General features: G+C 40.6%; 1 protein-coding gene across 2 annotated transcripts; it reads left to right on the top strand.

The window, feature by feature from the left end:
- Positions 1-13,551: 13,551 nt before the first annotated feature.
- Positions 13,552-17,963, top strand: LOC121974865 (vacuolar protein sorting-associated protein 25-like). 2 transcript variants are annotated; one of them, XM_042526132.1, is made up of 8 exons: positions 13,552-13,785; positions 13,880-13,946; positions 15,170-15,279; positions 16,507-16,646; positions 16,963-17,016; positions 17,151-17,239; positions 17,322-17,397; positions 17,644-17,963. In XM_042526132.1, the coding sequence occupies exons 3-8, from the start codon at positions 15,221-15,223 to the stop codon at positions 17,763-17,765; spliced, it is 540 nt and encodes a 179-aa protein (XP_042382066.1). In that variant the 5' UTR covers positions 13,552-13,785; positions 13,880-13,946; positions 15,170-15,220; the 3' UTR covers positions 17,766-17,963. The 2 variants fall into 2 exon arrangements, with proteins under 2 accessions (XP_042382066.1, XP_042382067.1); XM_042526133.1 differs by having other exon boundaries at positions 13,552-13,748.
- Positions 17,964-22,707: the final 4,744 nt, after the last annotated feature.

The raw sequence follows: 22,707 nt of genomic DNA on the forward strand, positions 1-22,707 counted from the left end.
CTCTTTTTGCTCTGAGAGAGCTTCTTCAAGCATCTTTTCAATCCTGGACAATTGTGAAGGTTGCTGTTGAAAAGTATGTTGTCCAGATGAGTAGCTCTGCTGCCTAGGTGAGTAGCTCTGTTATCCAAGTTGATAGCTTTGTTTTGCTAGCCTTTGGTCCTGATTGTTCCGGTATGAGAAGTTTGGGTGATTCCTCCAACCTGGATTGTATGTATTGGAGTACGGATTATTTTACCTTTGGTTGTAGTTGACTATCGCATCACACTGCTCAAGTTGGTTTATCTGTGCTTGTATTGGCCCTAGGGGGCAAGTATCTTGAGCATGATTCGTACTTCCTACTTCCATAAGTTTCGCAAACATAGACTATCGCATTGGCCGTGTTATTGTTGTTCCCCATGGACTCAAATTTCTTGGTCAAAGCGTCTAGCTTTGTAGACATGAGAGTGACTGCATCTACATCGAATTTTCCTAACGCTTTTATTGGATTCCCTGAGAAAGAACCACCAGATCTTTCTGATGCCCACTGATGGTGATTCTGTGCCACATTCTCTATGATCTCTTCAGCTTCATCAATGCTCTTGTTTATCAGTGCTCCTCCTGCTGCAAAATCAAGGGATACCTTCATGTGATAGTTGATTCCATTGTAGAAGGTGTGTAGAACCAACCATTTCTCAAGGTCATGATGGGGGCACTGTCTCAGCATACTTTTGAATCTGTCATAGGCTTCAAATAATGATTCTGAGTCTATCTGTTTGAAGTTTGCAATCAGATTCCTCATATGAGCAGTTTTGCTTGGTGGATAGAATTTGTCCAGGAATTTCTGCTCACACTGCTCCCAGGATGTAATGCTATTTGCCGGAAGGGAATTTAGCCACTGCTTGGCTCTGTCTTTCAGGGAGAATCCGAAGAACAATAACCTTACTTATTCTGGAGGGACTCCGTTCACTTTCATGGTGTCGCAGATCTCGTAGAAAAGCTCTAAGTGGTGGTTTGGATCATCGTGCGGTCCTTCTCCAAATTGATTCTGCTGAACCATGTGAATTACTGCAGGCTTGATATCAAAGTTGTTAACTTCGATTGGCGGTCGAGTGATGCTAGACCGAACCCCTCGTGCATAAGGAGCAGCATAATCCTTCAGTAATTTATCAGCCATCTCTGAAAATTCTTGTGCTGCTTGAAATACTTTCTGAAGGTTTTTTCTTCTTAGGAAAGTCCTATCAATCTCTGGATCGAACGGTAGAAGCTGTCCTGAAAGATTAGCTCTTCGAATGCAAAAAAAAATATGAACTATAGTAAAGAAGAAGAAATGAAATAATAGTATTTTTGGCATTTTAATAAAATTACAGAAAGTAAAGAAAAACAAGAATAAAATTATTTATCTCTAAATGCAAAATAAAAGAAAGATGCAGTCCCCAGCAACGGTGCCAAAAAAGAAAACAAAGTCTAGTTCAATCTAGTATGACTATCACCAATGTTATAGACGCAGTCCCCGGCAACGATGCCAAAAACTTGTTACGCTTCCGTAAGTGCACGGATTCGTCATCAGTAATAAAGATTATCGATCCCCACGAGGACTGGTTATAAGCACTAGTGATGGCACACTTAGGATTAGATACACTATCGATGGTTGTAAGTAATCTAAGAAAAGATATTAAAAAGCGGAAACGAGAACTAGCAACGAGAAGAAATCAACCTGGTTAATGAAGAGTTCTAGGAGTTCGGTTTCATTGTGGTGGTATTGATGTATCACATACTATCCTATACTCATTGTCCATCAACATGCATTAGCCGGAAGCTAAAGCAACTATCCTTAAACACCAAACAAAGACGATCCCTATGAAATTCTGTTACGATTAACCCCTGTCACTAGGGCACCTCGGTAGATCATAAGAACATAACTCTAATTGATGTTATCAAAGATATAATTAAGTAACTTAATTTGGTCTCTTACTTCCTTGTGGAGGAGTCGCCTCTCCTTTCAAGGAAGTGCCCTAGATGTCTATGAACGAGTTACCCCTGTCACTAGGGCCCCTCGGGTGTACAATCCAAGGTATTCCCTCTACGAGGTTGGCAATTCCTACACAATCAATCAACACGACAAAGAGATCGAGTAGTCGAAACAAAGCAAGAGAAATCATCCAATGAATATAAGCATAATATGAGTCTTACATCAAAACCAATCCACAATTACTCCCTCATCCTAGAACAAGGACTCTACTCCATAGACACCGTAGAAAAACCCAAAGATATGATGTATATAAACATACAAATTCTCAACACGAAGAGAGAAGGAAGAAGTATGCTTATCCAACAACGACGAGTGATCTTCGAATCCAATCCTTTGCTTCTGGGTTAATGTGGTGATGAAAGATCACTGGACCGATGTTCTGGACGGTGTGAAACGGCACCAGAGTGATTCTCCTATTGATGACTCGCCTTCCGGCTCTCCCCTCCTCGGAAAAAGGGTTAAACCCCCTTTTATAGGCTAGGGCGCGGGGCGGCGGCACAACCGTGCAAGGATGGCACGGTCGTGCCCTTTCTTGGCTCTGGGTGCGCTGCACACGGCCATGCTAATTGGCACGACCATGTGATGCTGAGACTCGGATCTGGGGACACGGTCATGCTGTAACACCCAAAAATTCTCAAATCAATTTTAGAAATATTCTATGATTTTTCTGGAATTTTAGGATATTTTTATGAAAATTTTAGAATAGCGGAAGTAGCAAAAACAAATAGAAACGTAAAATGGTCTAGGCGGGAATTGAACCCGAGACCTATGGGCCCTATGCCTGATAGAGGACTCTAGTAACCAAGTGACCGAGCAGGACCGTGCTGAAAGAAGAGGGAACCAATTATATTTATGTTAGAGTTGGGCGGAATTACCCACTTAGTATAAATAGGAAATTATTAAGTGGAGAGTTGTTTTAACGCTACTCTTCTCTTCCTCAAATCCTCACCCGCCGACCCCTCTCCCTTCTCTTCTTCTCTCGGCGCACCAAGCCAAAGGAAGAACCTAGGTTTCCATCCCTAGGGCCATAGGAGTATCTTCCGGCAACATTAAAGGTATGAGGACGCTCCTCTCCGCGAGAAGAACGCATAGACGCGAGAAGATCGTCGAAGAGATCCCTTCTCCGGAAAACCTAGCGATTGGATTGTAAGAAATCTAGCACAGGAGGTAAGAAACCCCTCACCTGCAGTATAAGTAGCTCTTTTCGAGGTTTTACGCATTAGTTTGGTTGTATGTAGAATTTTAGCATGTAGGGTGTGAACTAGTGCACACCATATGCTTGATAAAATGTGTAGCTTAGTTAAATGCCACCATAGGCATTATAATAGCTCAGTAAATGCAATAGAAGCATTTTTACAGCATGTTCAGCTTTATTACAGCTTATATGGGACTACGGTCCAATGGGTGGGCTCCCACAGTCGCCTCTAGGTTCAGACAACATAGCTCTAGGTTCAGATAACCTAGAAATAGCAAGATAAGAAAAATTTAGCTATAACCAGTATTTTATTTTCAGCGGTGGCACTGTACTGGACTAGATGTCCATTGGGTTGGGTTCCCATAGTCGTCCCTAGGTTTAGATAACCTAGTAAACCCTACTAGATTCGGAATGTGTAACCCCGGGTTTAGTTAGGGATGCGCGCACAACAAGTACAGTTGTCGGGCCCATCAGCAGCATGATTATGTATTTTCATCTATTTATGATAAATAGTTTTCAAACTTCACAAATTAGTTATGTGAATGCAGTGCAGCTTTAGCATTAGTTTGATATTAGTCAGCTCAGCTTTCATTTCAGTTTAGTTTCTTATGGATTCACATGATGGTTCTATGCTTAGTTTTGAATGTCATATATTGTATGTGATTATGCCATGTTTTAGAATCCATGTTTAGCAATGTCAGCATATATTTCAAATAGCATGTTTTAAAAGCATAAATTGCATCGAATGCATGTTTTGTGAGGTAGATGGTTTCTTACTAAGCGTAAGCTTACAGATACTTCTTTTCCTTATACTGCAGATAAAGGTAAAGGAAAGATGGACTAGCGGAGGCTGGAGGACAATGCTACAAAGATGTGTGTGGGCAGGAACTTGGAATAAAGATGCTTGGGAACTAACAAACCTGAACTTAGCATTTCTGATTTTAGTTGCTTTCCTACATTTTAGAATGTTTGAGTAGCACGAATTGTGTAGTATGCATTAAATTTGATATTAGATAGCACCCTATGAGTAATGTTATGACTAGTAGTTTTGTTTTATGCTTCTAGAGTTGATACATGTGATTTGGGCACGAAACAGTGCTGAAATCAGACTCCTGGTACGAAATCAGAAAACTCAATCGATCAGCCGATCTATTGGAGGTTCCTCAATCGATCAGCGGATCGATTGGGCAACTTGTTGTGTGAACAGTAAGGCCCTGGATCGATCAGCCGATCGATCCGGACGCATTATGTCGAGAACAGAGAGCTCTGGGATCGATCACTGGATCGATCGGCCAGACCGGATCGATCAGTCGATCGATCCAAACGGGACCTCCGTGCACAGTAGCATGCTGAATCGATCAGTGGATCGATTGATGTAGCTGGATCAATCAACCGATCGATCCATTAATTCTTCCGCGCACAGTAGCACGCTGAATCGATCCAGGGATCGATCAGGCCACTCCAATCGATCCACCGATCGATTGGGAGGCCTGATAATAGCTGGAAACTCCTTATTTCAGTCCTTGTTCATATGTGAAGTCTAGATTACTTCCTTTAGCATAGGAACAGCATTCAAGATATAGTTTAAACATGAATTTCAGATCTAATAGCAATTAGCAGAAGAAATAGTAGTAGTTAGCAAAATTTTGAATCAGATCAGTTTTCCACACCTTAAAAATAGTTTAACACAGCATAATGTGACGGTCCGGCCTTACAGTTTAGTATCAGTGGGAGGTGGGTCGTTACACGTGCAGAGTTGCACGACCGTGTGCTGCTTGGTCTCGGTCATGGGGGGCACGGCCGTGCAAGTATGCACGACCATGCTCTAATCTGCCTCTGGGTTGGCCACACGGTCGTACAAGGGTTGCACGGTCGTGCACTTCTCCTCTCTTGTTTGGCCAGACGGTCGTGCAAGGTTTGCACGACCGTGTTCTTTGGCTTGCTCCGGTGCATCGACAAACGTTGTTTTCACTCCGAAAGTTGTCCCTATCAACACAAAACCAAACAAAGAGCAGATATCCGTACAAAAGAGTATATATGATGAGTACATGATAAAAGAGGTGATCATACAAAGAATATATACGTATAAAGCAAGTGAATGTGTATAAAAACATGCATAAACTATCATAATATTTATGCACATCACCATTGCACGTGGAATGTCATCAATACCAACAAGGTTCTCAACCAATGATTTCTCATATTCGGTAGGGATTAGGTCAATCAGAACCTGTCAAATTATTAAAGCACATGTTAAAACAGGATTTTTAACCTAACTAACGTCGCAGTAATGAAAATTTACCTCTTCAGATGAGACTCGATCGAACAAATCCCTCACCTTACTAATATGTGAAGGAATATTCCTCCACTTATTTATTCTTGCTCCTTCTATTTTGTATGATATTTGGATTGGAACATGCTCCAAAAACCATGCCTGATTCACCATCACAAGTGTTAACTATTCATACATGTCCGTAAATTATTGTTAAATTTAACATCATTTATAAACTTACTATCAAAAGACCAGCAAAGCCCTTTAGGTAAGGGAGGTTGGTGTGAGCATGTATTGTCCAAGTTGATAAAAATATGTCCCCAATCTTAGGTAATTGTGAAGCCATAAATTCATGGATGACTTCAACTCAGTTGAATATAGTAAGATTCTCAAAATCATCTACTATATCTATAAGACATAACGGGACCTTATATGTACTAGAAGAAAATAAGACACAAACAAATATATGCAAAATATAGAATTTACAAAATAAAAAAATATCATCTTTTCCTTCAACGCGATTGGCATAAAATTTAAGCTACTCCTCAATTCTTGATCTAGTCGCTTCTTTTTTGTTTGAGAAGTATGTTAGAAAGGGGTCACCGAATATTTTATTTGAATTGATCGGAATTGAAGCACCTCGGTCTGCAATACCAAGCAGAAATGAAATGTCTTTTCTTGTGAAGGCAACCGGAACACCTAACCAAGTTAAATAATTAGTTGACATCTACGAGCATATACTTAAGTATTGGGCACACTGTGGGCCCGATATGATCATATCAAGCCCATGTTAGGCCTGATATGGGAACGTATCAGGCCCACGTTGGGCCTGATATGATGTCATATCAGGCCTACGTTAGGCCTGATATGATGTCATATCAGGCTTGTACGGGATCAATGGTCAGCTTGAAGGGGGGTTGGATAGACGGCACCCCCAAATACTCACTTCCTACACTTGTTAGTTTGCAAAGTGGAAATACAAACTAATATGAATACAAAGAAAGCTAAAGACAAGAAAGAAATCAAACCAAGCTACACGATCATTTAACGTGGTTCGGAGATTGCTTGCTCCTACTCCACGGCGTGTCCTTGAGGTGGACGATCCTTATTCATCGGTGGATTAGCCCCCGACAAACTCCGGCTATCTCAAGTCGCTCCTTGTGGGTGGAGAAACCTCACCACAACACCAACTAAGACTCTCGAGACTAGTAGACTACTAATTAGGGTTTACCACCACTAATTTTGTCAACTATAACCAAGCTCCCAAGCTTTGGTTATATAGACCGCGGGTTGGAAACCCTGCCTACCAGTTGACTGCTAAAACCATCAGTCGACTGCCCTCTATGGAAATTCTACCGTTACATCCCAACAGCTCGATACCAATCGACTGCTAGAATTAGTAGTCGACTGATCCACAATAGTCGAGCAAACAGAAGCATTTTGTTCACTCCCAGTCGACTGACCCAGTCGACTGACCTAGTCGACTGCACCAGTCGACTGGTGAAACTAGCAGTCGACTGGTACCCGAGTACAATCTCTCAGCACTAGGACCATCACCCTTACGACTCATTTGACGCTTCTATCGCAGCCTCGACCTCTTGCCTTCAAGCCTACTTCCTTTGGCTCTCGTCCCTCGGATGCATTAAAGCCCACAGCTCGTCCCCAATACTATCCTTCGTGTATGCCTCGAAGTCGCTTTCCTCGGCCCTTGTCCTTGCTGCCTTGTCCACGGTCCCTCGGATGCTCCATCCTTCACCGGACTCGAAGCCATCAACCTGAGTCACATGTGTATCCTGCAAACCTGCACACTCACATACACATATCAAATACAAGGATGAACCTAACTTAAACCCTTTTCCCAAACACCAAAACACATGGTCACACAGACCATTGGGATTGCTCCAACAATCTCCCCCTTTTTGATGTTTGGCAATACATTTAAGTTAGGGAAAACAAATAGAAAATAAACATGCTAAACAACAAATGGACTTACGTGGCCAAGGCTACACACTTGGACTTATACCGCCGAATGAACTTACGTTGCCAAGGCTACACACTTGGACTTACACCGTCGAAACAATGTTACTTCTCCCCCTTTGCCTAACATCCAAAAAGTTCTCCAACAATATCCCAATTATTGAAAACTTGTCATCCAACTGACCCTAAACTCGTGTATTTATCCCTCATGGATCTCATACACCTACACGAGCTGACACGGTCCCAAACCAACACTGAAAATAAATTCAGACTGGCATCGGTCGACTGCCCTAGTCCACTATCCTTATCGAAACAACACACAGAACCATTCTGTGTCTAATTTTCATTGTTACCAGTCGACTGGTAACTGTACCAGTTGACTGACACACTGTTTTATCCCTTTTCAACATTCTAAACCCAATTTCAGAAATGCATAGAAAATCCCACAGACATCCAAAAATCTTCAAATTTTGTAGAGAGGTATATTTTACCCATGTCTATTTGGAAAAAATATATTAAAAAATGTATCTATCACCAATCCCAAGATTGACACAAAACCCAAAACTAGCTAAATGGTTCAATTGAACATTAACCTAAAGCCCTAATTTTGGCTTCCTCTTGATGTATTTGCCCATACTAAACCACAATGCATCCCTAGCATTGGTTTATATGACATCTATACATCCAAAACAAATTATCATGATATATGACCCCAATGTCATATTTCTAAACATGAAACACATCTCATTTGTGTCAATTCCCTAGGTTTGAGACTCAAGTCCGTCTCCAAACCACTTGGCACATTCCATGACCCAACCTAGACTCCCAAGTACTACCCACTTGAGATCCATTTTTCATGGGTCCCAAATTGACTCTTAGAGCTCTCCCTAGAGCTCTTAACCTTAGCCACCTCCCTAGGTGACTCATCTACAATAGCTAGGCCACATTGGTGCACCTCCGGTGACACTTGGCCTACAAACCTAACTTTCTTAACCTTGGACACCTTGTCCTTGGTTAATTTCTCCTTACCTTTAAATGACTTTCTATTGCCATTTATTGGCTTCCCCTTGCTATAGTCATATGCAACCCTAGCATAATACTTTCCCTTAGCATTGAAGTCATTAGATCGGTATCCCAAACTCGATCTATTATTGTTGGGTCTTTGACTATCCAACACCATACCTAAACCCTTAGATCCAATATTAAATCTTTCTAGGGTTTTCTCTAATTTATCAAGTTTTACCTTCAAAGCTTGATTTTCCCTTTCTAGGTTCCTAAACCTAGAGCCAATATGTCCACCATGGACATTCATAGACCTACCCATTTTTCTAGGCATATGTCTCTCCTTCTTGGGATTAATGTCTTGGGTCTCCTTAGGTCTACAATTTCTAGAGTTATCATGAATGAGTTTCCTAGGGTTATGATCCATATTTACCCTACTCCTATCATGATATTTAAAACCAAAGTTATGCATGGGTAAATAATAACAATTATTTCTAGCATGCATGGAGGAGTTTAAATTTGAATTAAACTTCAAGTTAGGATATACCTCCCTTACCCTTGAAGTTCCCCCTTGATTTGAGCTCCTCTTCTTCTTCTCCCACTTCTTTAAATGTGCAAGCTTCTTGATCTCCCCCTTCTTGGAGCATTTGGTGTGGTAGTGGCCCTTCTCCCCACACGTGAAGCATCTAATGCACATTCTCCTCATTTGGGCTTCTTCATTCCTATAACCCTTGTTAGTATTTAAATTAACTTGAATGAGTTTAGGAGTTACCTTCTTCTTACCCATTGGCATCTACTCTTGTAGTATCCCTTCTCATTGCACCCAAAGCAAGTGATATGATCCTTTGATTTCACTTCAGTGGAGATGCTCACTAGGTTGACTTCCAAGACTTCTTCTTCTTCTTCAGTTGTCTTGGATTCTTCTTTAACATTTGAGAATGTCTCCTCATCCACACTAGTGGATGACATTTCTTCATCCTTCTCCTCTTCGGATGTTGAGCATGGCTCATCTTCCGCTTGCTCCTCCTCAACTTGAGCCATTTTATCCTTTTCTTCGGATTTTTCCTCTTCATATGTAGGCATGAGTTCTTCTCCTAGAACCATTTTTACTTTGGTCCACAAATCATGGGCATTCTTGTATTCACCTACACGACTCACAACATTATTAGGTAAAATATCAATTAAAATAGATATTACCTTTGAATTTGTCTTTGACCATGATGTTTGCTCCTCCATCCAATGTCGTGGTCGGAGCTTCTTCCCTTTCTTGTCTCTCGGGACTTCGAATGGCTCTTACACCACCATCATTGTGTCCCAATCCGTCTCGAAAAAGTTCTTCATTTTCACCAACCAAAAGGTGATGTCCCATAAGCTTCCTCCTTTGAGCTTTGGAGAATCTATCAAGCCGGTCATCTTTGCTTCCTTGGCGGTTAGTCCGATGGAGAGCGGTCTCACTCTGATACCACTTGTAAGGGATCAGTGGTCGGCTTGAAGAGGGGTTGGATAGACGGCACCCACAAATACTCGCTTCCTACACTTGTTAGTTTGCGTAGCGGAAATACAAACTAATATGAATACAAAGAAAGCTAAAGACAAGAAAGAAATTAAACCAAGATACTCAATCATTTAATGTAGTTCAGAGATTGCTTGCTCCTACTCCACGGCGTGTCCTTAAGGTGGACGATTCCTATCCGTCGGTGGATTAGCCCCTGGTAAACTCCGGCTATCTCAAGTCGTTCCTTGTGGGTGGAGAAACCTCACCACAACACCAACCAAGACTCTTGAGACTAGTAGACTAATAATTAGGGTTTACCACCACTAATTTTGTTAACTATAACCAAGCTCCCAAGCTTTGGTTATATAGGCCGTGGGTTAGAAACCCTTCATACCAATCGACTGCTAAAATCATCAGTCGACTGCCCTATGTGAAAATTCAACCGTTACATCCCAACGACTAGATACCAGTCGACTGCTAAAACTAGCAATCGACTAATCCACACTGATCGAGCGAACAGAAGCATTCTGTTCGCTCCCAGTCGACTGCACCAGTCGACTGGTGAAACTAGCAGTTGACTGGTACCTGAGTACAATCTCTCTGCACTCGGACCCTTACCCTTACGACTCATTTGATGCTTCCATCGCAGCCTCGACCTCTTGCCTTCAAGCCTACTTCCTTTGGCTCTCGTCCCTCGGATGCATTCAAGCCCACAGCTCATCACCAATGTCATCCTTCATGTATGACTCGAAGTTGCTTCCCTCGGTCCTTGTCTCCATGGTCCCTTGGATGCTCCATCCTTCACCGGACTCGAAGCTATCAACCTGAGTTATATGTGTATCCTGCAAAGCTACACACTCACATACACATATCAAATATAAGGGTGAACCTAACTTAAACCCTTTGTCCAAACACCAAAATACATGGTCGCACGGACCATTGGGATTGCTCCAACAAGGCCTACGTTGGGTCTGATATGATGTCGTATTAGGCCTACGTTGGGCCTGATATGATATCGTATCAGACCCTCGTTTGTCATAAGACTCCACCATTAGTGAATTAGCTGACTAAAATATTCACTTTTGCAAAATATTTTATTTTACTATACAACTACTTAGTGATTAAAATATAAAATTATAAATTGTACTTGAGAATCTAAAGGTTTGAGTACTTGAATCCCAATTTTGAAATATATTGGCCAAAATACCATGGATATGCTGCATATCTTGTATGTCCAAAAAAATACTAAAGGGTGAATGTTTGATCAACGCTATGTGTCAGTCATGTAAAATAACATATCCATGATTCCTTCCTTTCTTTGTGGATCCTTGAAAAAACTTTTAAAGTGACCTAGGATACTATTCCAATGTAGTTTCTGTGCAACATCAACTGAACCCTATAATTTAGAAAAATTAAAAAATTTTAATTATACTCGTTGAGCTTTTCAAAATCACACAATTTCTAAACTACCTTTACAGATATTTGAAGTGGAGAGGATGATACACCCGATCCACTTCTTCACACCATTATGAAAGGAGATTATTGACGGAAACCCTAAAACCCTTCATTGGAGCCTTGCGCATACTGTGGATTTTTAGGTTGAAATGCTTGATGCCGCTTGAGAGAGACATGAAGACACTTACGTCGGGTTTCACTAGTGGGACGATTTTGCCACAAATTTAAGCTGCAATCGAAGAGTTATGAAGAGCAAGAACCACATGCACGAGTTGAGAGAGGAAGAGAGAAAAATGATCGCACGATTGTTTTTAAATCAAAATGATTCAAAATGTGGTTCGGATGCCTGAGAAATCACGACTGAAGAGGGAGGTTGGTGGGAGGGTTAAAATGGGAATTTCACATCACTTAACTACGCCCTTTGGTAAATACACAACTACGATATGTTTTTTGATAATTTCCTTATTCTGCGTACGTCTTTTGGTAAATTACCGAAGAAAGGATGAAAAGTGATATTCGGTCTGATTTTATATGGACAAAAATATATTCACAAATTGGACAACGGATGAATTTATATATCCATCCGTCCTTTGCTTTGCCACAAGTAAATAAACAAGGATTAATAATTCATCCTTTTTCATCAAATAAACAACATAAAGTATTTTGCATACAAAACTTTCCTTAATTTTAAATCGGTCCTCTCAAGTAATCATAACATATAAGAGATATTAGGAATACACAGGGGTGGATCCAGAGATAATTTCTAGTGAAGGCTAATAGATTTTTTTTTTATGAAGGCTAAAAAAAGGGATAAAGACAGTGAAGACAGAAGCTTTTTCTTTCTCATTTCTTTGAAGTACTGATCAGAGGGTGGAGAAATATAATTCAACAAGACTAAGATACAGAGTTTGATCCATAAATCTCAATTAGTTTAGAGTACCAACTTGGTAATACTGGCGGAAAACAGCCATGTCAAACAAAGCTTACTTTGAGGAAAGAAATCGTAGGTTTCTGGTTGTTTTTGCATCTCAAAGTTTATGTTTAGCATAAAGACTCTTCAAAGAAATGGAAATCTCAGTAAAACTTTAAACATGTTAATACCCTTGTAAATGATAAGTCATACATAAGAGGATTTAGGTACATGAAAAGGAAGTTAAACGTAGTTTAGCAAGAAGCACCACACTTGCAGCTATATAACTCTTATAATTATAAATGTCGTCACAAGACTCTTCACCACAAACTACAAGGAATATTGGGCCTTTAGGAGCTTGGTAGTGATCAAGAAATTCATAATAACGCTGATATCCCTGCAAATCACATTAAAATTAAGAATTACTTTTCTTTTTCATTAAAAAATCCCACTAATTTAATACGAACACGAAGAAACATATCAAAATGTTACTAGATAGCCAATTGCTTGAACGAACAAAGGCGCAGAGGGAAAATAACAAAAGAAAGAGAATTGCAAGGAGGAAAAAGATAAAGGAGAAAGAGGTGCAAATCGTAATGGAGAAGTGGTCGAGGGTTTCATTGAACCAGTGCTCCTTTTGGGTGACGAAGTAGTCGTTTTCTTCTTCCAACTTACAGACATGAGAATCCTAGGACTTCGCCGCAGGGAGGAAGGAGGAGAAGAAGAAGAGGACAATGAGAGAAAATACACATATGAGAATCGTCAATCCATGGCTCCTTCTCCGGAGGATTTTGGCAAGGGTTTCAGCCTCCGCCAGTCCTCGCCTAGATCCACCCCTAGGAATGCATTGACCTTGGTTTGAATTGAATATGAAAATTTCAAGTCCATTAGTAAATTTTGACTAAAAGTGATTTTAAAAAAAAAAATTATTTTTGAAGGAGAAAAATAGTAGCTTCAAAACCTTATAAAACGTGAATCATTTTTTTAAAATTTTAAATATACTTTGGTTTGGATGATTTGTGAAACGGTGCGTGATTTGATAAATTTAAAAGTATGGTGCATGATTTATGTATTTGTGAAAATTTAATTTGTTGTTTAGTCAAATGTAAAGGTTTTCATTGTATGAATCAAAATTCTTTATTTCTTTATTTCTTTTTTTTTTTATTATTATTATTATTATTATTATTATTATTATTATTTACTTTTGTTGTTTTAAATAGAATTAATCATTATATCGAGTTGTTCCTAAATCCCTTGCAAATTCGTCGACTCGACCTCCATCGAGTGCATCGTCTTCCTGAGGGCGCCGCTGTCTCCCCTCCTCGCCTGTGCAAGCAACACTAGTCCAGAGGAGACGAGGTCTTCGTCTTTGTTTAATATTTTGCGAGCAGCGAGCTCTTCAGCAACAAGCACCCCCCTGTTATTTCATCTCTGGTAAGCGGAGGAATCAAGCCCCTTGTGAGCAGAAACGGTACCCTCTAGGGAAAGATCTATAAATATGTTTCCTTTCCATTTCCTTCGTCCATAGTTGTTCTTAATCTGCTTTTTCTTCTTGTGTTGGGCAGCAACTGGGGGGAATACATCGAAGACTCTGAATCCAATTTTTGTCATCTACAAAGTTTTCTTTTTGAGGCAAGTATCCTGACCTTCATTGATAAGCACATCTATCGAGTTAGAGGATCAATGAATGGACGATTGACCTATGCGAGTGAATCATCTAAAGAGAGAAGTATTAAGACTGTATGATTGGCCTTGAGGAGAACTTTCATATTTCTGAGATCTAGTAACCACCCTAGTCTCTTTTTTGTTAGAGATATAATGAGAGAATTGTCAAAGCTTTTGGTTCTTCAAATTTCTTTTTAGGTGAAGGAATAAAATATGTGGGAGATGTGTGCCTCTGAACTTATGTTCATCTAAAATCTTCCATTTCCTTTTAAAATTCTGTGAAAGTTCTTCTGTAGCATACGGACATCTGTCTCTTTGAAAAAGATTTCTTCTGACTGTAAGTTATTTTCTTATTCAAGTTTTGTTCCATGTTATCATTCATTAAGGATATCATTTCTTTTCAACTATTTTTTGAAAAGATTTGTTAACAATCTTTGATCTAAAAAGAAGCATTCAAGTATTTTACCATTCTCATTTTTATGGTTCTTGAAGGTTTTATCATAAATAATATATTTTTAGCATGTAACCAAGAACTGATCCACAATTTCAGCGTCTCTCTTGATGTGTCTCAATGGTTTCATTGTTTCTTTTAGTTTTGGTAAATATTCTCTTTCCATCAGCTGGCAAACTTTTTTCTCGATTCTTATATTGTGTATTTTGTTTCATGTCTCTATTTGTTTGTTTGTTGGTTAGTCTTTGTGAAGTCTTCCTTTCTTCTTGCATTGTTTAGTCCTTTTTTATCTCGATACGCCCTTTTTAATTTTTTTTATCTTTAATTTTCTAAGGTATATACAAATGATTTATTATAATACATTTTTTTTTTTATTTTTCTCAATTTTTCATGTTTTTAAAGCTTTTGATTAGAACTATAAAATTTTCATTGTTTATTAACCCTCCATGTCTTTGGTTTCGCCAAGTTGCCATTAATTTCTTAGCATATCGTTTTAATTCTTTTTCTCGTTATCGTCATATGTGGCTGCTTCTGTATATCAAAAAAGAAATATAAAGCAATTAATTTGGCTATTAGATCTTGGAAATAAGAAAGTTCTTGACACTAGTCATACAGCCTAAGAATTCATTGCCGAAGAAGAATTTGTTTCTGGTTTCTGTTTCTTATATCAAAATAGATTGATTTATTAAATTGGTAAGATGAGCCCATTTACTTTGAAGATGGAATTATATGATTGCAGTTTTGATAGTAAGAGAAGGAAACATTTGCTTTGAAGGGAACGAGGAATCAGATGCAGAAATTAGGAGACTTTAAGCTTCCTCAGTTCTTTAACTATCCGCCCTTTTTCACGTAATGTTTCACCCTAAAACTTTCAAGTGGTTCCTTTTCAAGTTTCTAGATGTTGAAATAAATTGACTTATGCAAATTAATAGCAATTTTAGATATTGATGGAAATTTCTATGTTTTGTGTATTTTGTTTTAAGTTGACTTATTCCAGTTAGATCGTTATATCAATTCCTAATGTAGAATATTCCCATTTCTATGTTTCAGTAGTTTTAAAAAAAACAAAAAAGTGCGATCATTCAACACCATAGTTGAGTTTCAAGAGAGCATCATTTGCAATGCATGGCATTATTAATTCTCTAATCTCTCTATGAAAATAACCTAATTGCCTAATATTGGGGTTGTGTGATGCTTTGTTATATCTAATTGCCATCTAGATCCAATAGATTGATGTAGTTGGAAGAGATTTCAGATTTTAAAAAGTATCTTCTATTATCAGCAGTTTTTCTTGTGAACTTGTATTGGGTTTATTATTGCCCCTAGAGCTATGGTGCAGCAGTAAGGGTGTTCAGTTGTCTCTCAGGCAGCCACGGTTCAATTCACAACATATTTGCAGTGATTTTTTCTCTAAATGGGACTTGCTCTAACATATTTGCAATGATTTTACCCTTGGTGGCCGGTGGAAAATTTCCATGGGGTCGGGCCGGTCACCCCAGGCTCGACGTTACCCAGCCTGGTTAATCATTTTTTTTTTGTATTGGGTTAATTATTGACTTACTTCTTGATACAATGCCTCCTCATCAAACATGCCTTTAATAACAATCTTTTGTGAAATTGCCATTAAGAAGAGTTGTACTGGATATTGGGTATCCTGGATATTGATCATAGGCCAGACCTGATACAAACGTATCCACTATTATTGTACATTCTTTTTTATTTAACTATTTAAGAAGAGTTGTTGAAGCTTGGTTATGTATAAATTGAGCCTTTACATTGATTGAGTCACAATAGCAAGATTGTTTAATGATTCTTTCATTCTATGACATACATACTGTTGTGCCCTTTCCAAAATGTTCAAATGTTCAATATGGTCCATATTTTATAAATATATGGTATCACTAGACTTTTTTTTTCTCATTGATTATATTGTTTCACTTGATAAGTATAACTAGCTTCACACATATGCCTCATTATGCCACGTTTTAGTGAAATTTAATTGTTTGCATGATTGGAGATTTGCACTTCTTCTGTATAAGAAAGTGAGTTAAATCATTATCTTCTTTCTTCCTTTAGTTTGCAGCCTGTGAAGGAAACACGTGATAATCAAGTGAAGCTATGGAAAGAGCTCATACTTGGCTACTGCAGAAGTCAACGGACATTTGTGATAGGATTAGAAGAAGATTTCCCCCTTTTTTCTAATCCAGTAATTGAAAGTTAGTCGACATCATGCTGATTACATATTCATTTTGTGTCCATGCTTAGCTAGACATCAGGCTCTTTTTCCCTTTGTTTTTTTTTTCGCTCTAAGTGCATAGGAATTTGAGCGCAAAGCTTCAATTTGATATCTAATAACAAGAAGGTATTCTACATAAAGTAAAACTTGAATACATTAGAAATTGACATGGCTATTGGCAATCATTCAATGATATGAAAGCATAAAATATAAATGATCACAGACTGGAGCTCTCTCAAACAGATTTCCCTTGTTCCTGACAAAGACTAACTGAAAGTTTGACAATTGGAATGTAGGATCTTTAAGCCATGAGGCAAGGGAGGTATTTCTTTCTGCTCTGGTAAATGAAGGTTTGTTTTTAGTTACAGTTGATGTTATGATGCGCTTCAAGTCGAATACAAAAACTTTGAATTAAAATATAACAATTCATGTGTTAGATTTCAAGTACAAGTATTATTCCCCGTGACTTGTTTTTTCCTTTCAGGTCGTGCAGAATGGATGGACAAAGGTCATAAGAAATGTCTCCTACTTTGGTTAAGAATCCAAGAGTGGGCTGATTATATTTTGAACTTTGTGAGTTAAGGATTGGACCTACATTACAAAGTGGAAACAATCCCAATGGCTGCTTATTGTTGTTTATCCCTGCACTTTTCAGGTTAAAGAAAATGGGTTTGAGGACAGTGTCATGACTATCGAAGAAATACGGTCGGGGATTGAAACTCGTGGAACTGGTAATGCCACTCTAACTTGATGAATGCATTGAATTGTTTGTCCTAGAGATTTTCTGAACATCCAGCATTTTTAGATGAGTGCTTTTGTCCCTGTTTGTATTAGAACCTCAAAAAAAAAAAAAAATTAGAAAGTGAATCCTATCAATATCGATTACTCAAATTATCGATAGCTTTGCCAATCTAGATTTACATTGCATCTTTTGCCGATAAGATGAACTTGTGTTGGTTCTTTTGCAATCGCTGAAGAGCTTGCGGGGATTGATCGTGGTTTGCTCGTGCGGGCTCTGAAACTACTCGAGCAGAAAGGTAAAGTTGCAATCTTCAAGGGGACGTCAACAGATGACGATGGGGTAAAGTTCTCGGCTTAATCTTAATCTGTGTTTTACAAACCCATTACCAATTGGGGATCATTTCCATCCACTTTGTCTAAGTGAACCTTGATGTAAACTAAAATTTCAGCATACTTTTGTTTTTTTTCATGAGCGAATAATTTATATCTACATGCACAAACATGCATAGATTCTAAAAACAATATGATCAAATACAATAAATTTTTTTTTAGAATATATTTGGCATTTTTTGTTTCAGATGTATTTTATCGTATTATTGAATATTTAAGATATTAAAAATATAATGTTATTGTTTATTTAAAATGGTGGTAAATTTTCTGGAATTATTATAAGATTATGACATACAAGTATTTAAATTTGTAAGGCAGGGCAGCTTAAGGTAAATTGTATTAGCATGCAACGAGGCATCTCCAGGTGCCACATGGCACCGCATTGAGGCCGTGGCTTTAACGATTAAATTTGCGTTGCCAACGAAGAAGAATTCTGAAGGGATATATATATTTTTTAATCCGATTAAATAATATTTGGATTTGGATATAAAGGTGGTTCTGGTAGAACTTTTTTTTTCAGATCTAAATACTCGGTTAAATTATTTTATTTTTATTGGATGATGATGTTGAAATAAATTATTATATATATATATATATACACACACGATGTTTTGTTTGTTTAATTTTTTCTAAAAATTTGATAAATATTCATGACTTTATGAACTAATTTAAATTTGAAAAAAAAAATTAATGGTAGGTGGTAATAAAATATTTGGACAGGGGATTAATGTCAGGATGAAAGATATGGAATCAGATTCAAATTTGATCCATCGTCAGTATTAGTTGTGTTCAAATATTTTTATTTTTTTCATATATCTAGCTTTCATTCATCTAGAGGTAGTCGACCTAGTTTCATGGTGCAAAGGTTGATTTAAGCTAATATTCCATCAAATTTTATCTTGAATCTTTTTCACATTCAATTTTAGAGTGGAATAGGTGTGTAGATGATCGGCTCCTTAAGTCTGCCGATCTAAAATGGAACATATAAATATAGCCAATATATTATATTCTACTCTAAAAAAATTATAAATGTAGATTTTGGATTTTGGTAAGCATCAATCGCGAAAGACCTTATTGATGATATACTCTTCCAACTTAATCATGTATATTTTACAAAACATTTTTTACATAAAAATAGAAGACTATTGGTTTGTTGTAGCGGATGTTAAAAAAATAATTGAAGTTGCTAAATGGATTTGCCTTTTATCTTCATTTATGAGTTATTTCTGAAGTTGCTAGTACACGTAAATTAATATATGTTTTTCTGAAAATCTCTTTAATATATTCATATTCTCAGATTTAAATTCTGTAAATTAAAAATAATATATCTTTTGAATGGATAGTGATACGTATATGGCTTGAGGGGTATAGGAGGAAATAGGGGGAGAAGGAAGGGTAATTTCGTCAAAGCACTGTTTAGGGATTTAGAGGAGGAGGGGACACGGTTTAGAGGGGGGCGGGTGTGTGTGTGTGTGTGTGGGGGGGGGGGCGGCCGCCAACAGGAACGACGAGGGGACCCTTCCTCCCTCTCACGCTTCTCGCCGGGGCCGGCGCCGGCGCCGACCGATCCCTTCCGAATCCTCCTTCGGCCACCCTTTCTTCTCCTCTCTCTCCCTATTCTCCGTCGGCCTCACGCGCAAGGGAGGAGCCTCCTGCTTCGCGCCGACCGTTGCCGTCGATGCCTGGTGCATCACTCGCCGCGGCGTCTGCTGGAACCCATCAGCTGACGCCAGTGGTCGCTCCCTTCACGCCGCCATCGCTGCTTGCTTCTTTGCCGCCAACAACCCTCACTGCCCTCTTCCTATCTTCTTCTCCTCTCACCAGCAACCTCTCTTCCTCTCCCTCGCCTCTTATCGATAGCTCCTTTCGTTAGCAACGCCATTAAGCAATCCATGCGCCGATAGACCTCTCGTCTCCCTTTCTAGTAACGCTCGAAGCTCCTCCCGGCCAATGCTACCGTCGCCACCGACCACGAGCAGCCATGACCAACTCCTACCGCCGCTCTCCTCCTTTCCAGTGCTGTCACTATCTCCGCCCACAGCCATAGCGGCTCAACTGGAAATCTCCTCTCCAGCTGCTACCGTAGCAGATCACCGGCTAGCCCTTCCAAGGTTTGTCGTCGCTGGTACTGCACTGCCGGGGCAACCATCTCCGGCGGCCCCCAGCACCTACTGTCACGGTAGACCTCATTATCGCCCATCAGATAGTATTTTATTCTCGCTTTGTTCTGATTGTCGCGTCGATCCAGCCTTATGGTTATTATGTCCGGTCTTTGCGTCGTTGTCTTGTTTTGACTTGTATGTCATGTTCTCATCTGTGTATCATTATTATACTCCGGCTTGCGTGCTGAGCCCGTGTCCCGGCCTGCGCGCCGATCTTGTGTCCCGGCCTGCGTGCCGATATTATTTCCCGGTCTGCGTGCCGGTGTCTTATCCCGATCCGCGTGCCGGTGCATTATCCCGGGCTGCGTGCCGGTGTCTTATCTCGGTCTGCGTGCCGGTGCATTATCCCGGTCTGAGTGCCAGTGCATTATCCCGATCTGCGTGTCAGTATTATATCCCGACCTCCAGCTCGTCTTCCGAGCTCGTACCGCGGGCAACTCCTCGTCGTCAGATCCAGCTCTCCAGCCTGATCGGAGTCATCTACTCTTCCGGGTCGCGATAATTTTAGCCGCGTCCTATCCGAGGGCGCCCCCCGGGCCAGGGTACGTTTTCCGTCCATATTCTCTCTGCATTTTATTATTTTATGGCTTAGTCTTGTACTCATATATTTGTTGGATCTGCCTCGAGTATCGAGGTACCGGGGGCCGGGCCAACCCGGTCACTGGCTACAGGTAGCGTTGACCAGAGGACTTTTGAAGACTTGGTCAACACGGGAGCCATCTCAGCACACCCCCCTCCGGGACGTCGCGATTCAGTCAACATTCTTGCCACCTCACCCGACAATCCGTCTGACTCAGCTTCCAGACCGGATCAAATTTGGCGCCGTCTGTGGGAACATCCTTCACCTGTTCTGGAACGTGAAGATGGACGACGTCGGGAGGTTCTATGCTATTATCACAATCCCGGAGGATCTTGATGCACCTATTATTTTCTATCCTCACTCCACTGGTATTCGGGAGTCGAGGGACCGAGTGGAGCTTCAGTCGGCTAACAGGTTAGTTTTTCCGTTATGTTTTTTCCCTGACTCCACAGGTATTCGGGAGTTAAGGGACCGAGACAAACCCTTAGTCGGTTGGCACGACTCCCCGATCAGGTACGATTACAAGCTCTGCTATCTTTTTACGATTATAGGAACTGCTATATTTTCCTGATAAAAGAGTAAGAGCCTAGTTCCTTGATCAAAGACTAGAGCCTTCAATTTCTGATCGGACACTTGGGACATAGCTCCCCGCTCATACTCTAGGGGCACAGCTCCCCATTCATACACTTGGGACACAGCTCCCTGATCATAGACTTGTAGTACCACTTCTCGATCAGGATCTACGGGCCTTGCTCTTTGATTACAGGCTGGGAGCCTTGCTCTCCGATCAGGGACCAGGGCCCAGCTCCTCGATCAGCATCTTCCGCATACAGGTTTTGCTCCCTACATTCACGGTGCTCTGTTCCTATTGTTACGGACTCTGCTCCCTTGTGTGGCTATGGACTTCACCCCCTCTGACGGTCAGGGCTCATATTATCATCCTCTCCCCTCGCTCCATAGGTATTCGGGAGTTGAGGGACCGAGATAGATCCTTAATCAGGTGACACCACTCCGTGATCAAGTATGATAAATGCTTCATTCCCTTTTATTGCTATAGGCTTCGCTTCTATGGGCTTCAGGGCTTATCTTCCCCCGTTCGGGGTTGAGCGATCTTCACTGGTCTTGGACCAGCTTATCGGATTTCATATCTCCCCCGTTCGGGGTCGAGCGATTGTCACTGGTCTCAAACCAGCTTATTGGATTTCTTATCTCCCCTATTCGGGGTCGAGTTTTTGACACCGGTCACGGACCGGAATATATCATCTTTTACCTCCCTAATTCAGGGTCGAGATATCGCTTGACACCAGTCACGGACCGAAATATATCATCTTTTACCTCCCCCATTCAGGGTCGAGATATCGCCTGACACCGGTCATGGACCGGAATATATCATCTTTTACCTCCCCCATTCAGGGTTGAGATATCGCCACCGGTCTCGGACCGGAGTATCATTACTGGTCTCGGACTAGCGCCATCGCCACCGGTCTCGGACCGGAGTATCATTACTGGTCTCGGACCAGCGCCATCGCCACCGATCTCGGACTGGAGTATCATTTCTGGTCTCGGACCAGCGCCATCGCCACCGGTCTCGAACCGGAGTATCATTACTGGTCTCGGACCAGTGCCATCGCCATCGGTCTCGAACCGGAGTATCCCAGACTCTCGTCTCAGTGCGAGTTATAAGTGAGCTCTGTTCTCACGCCCAACGACCTTTCAGGTCGGCTCCCATGCGAGAATCAAAAGTGAGCCCTGTGCCCACGCCCAACGACCTTTTAGGTCGGTTGTCCCAGACTCTCGCCTCAGTGCGAGTTATAAGTGAGCTCTGTTCTCACGCCCAACGACCTTTCAGGTCGGCTCCCATGCGAGAATCAAAAGTGAGCCCTGTGCCCACGCCCAACGACCTTTTAGGTCGGTTATCCCAGACTCTCGCCTCAGTGCGAGTTATAAGTGAGCTCTGTTCTCACGCCCAACGACCTTTCAGGTCGCCTCCCATGCGAGAATCAAAAGTGAGCCTTGTACCCACGCCCAACGACCTTTTAGGTCGGTTGTCCCAGACTCTCGCCTCAGTGCGAGTTATAAGTGAGCTCTGCTCTCACGCCCAACGACCTTTCAGGTCGGCTCCCATGCGAGAATTAAAAGTGAGCTCTGTTCTCACGCCCAACGACCTT

This window comes from Zingiber officinale, chromosome 4B (assembly GCF_018446385.1).
Source record: "Zingiber officinale cultivar Zhangliang chromosome 4B, Zo_v1.1, whole genome shotgun sequence".
In the NCBI taxonomy this organism is placed as follows: domain Eukaryota; kingdom Viridiplantae; phylum Streptophyta; class Magnoliopsida; order Zingiberales; family Zingiberaceae; genus Zingiber; species Zingiber officinale.

Coding starts and splice junctions, on each gene's coding strand:
- LOC121974865 (XM_042526132.1), top strand. CDS start 15,221: ATGCAGAAATTAGGAGACTTTAAGCTTCCTCAGTTCTTTAACTATCCG. Junction 17,017..17,150: donor TTCTGCTCTGGTAAATGAAG/GTTTGTTTTTAG, acceptor TTTTCCTTTCAG/GTCGTGCAGAATGGATGGAC. Junction 17,240..17,321: donor CTGATTATATTTTGAACTTT/GTGAGTTAAGGA, acceptor TGCACTTTTCAG/GTTAAAGAAAATGGGTTTGA.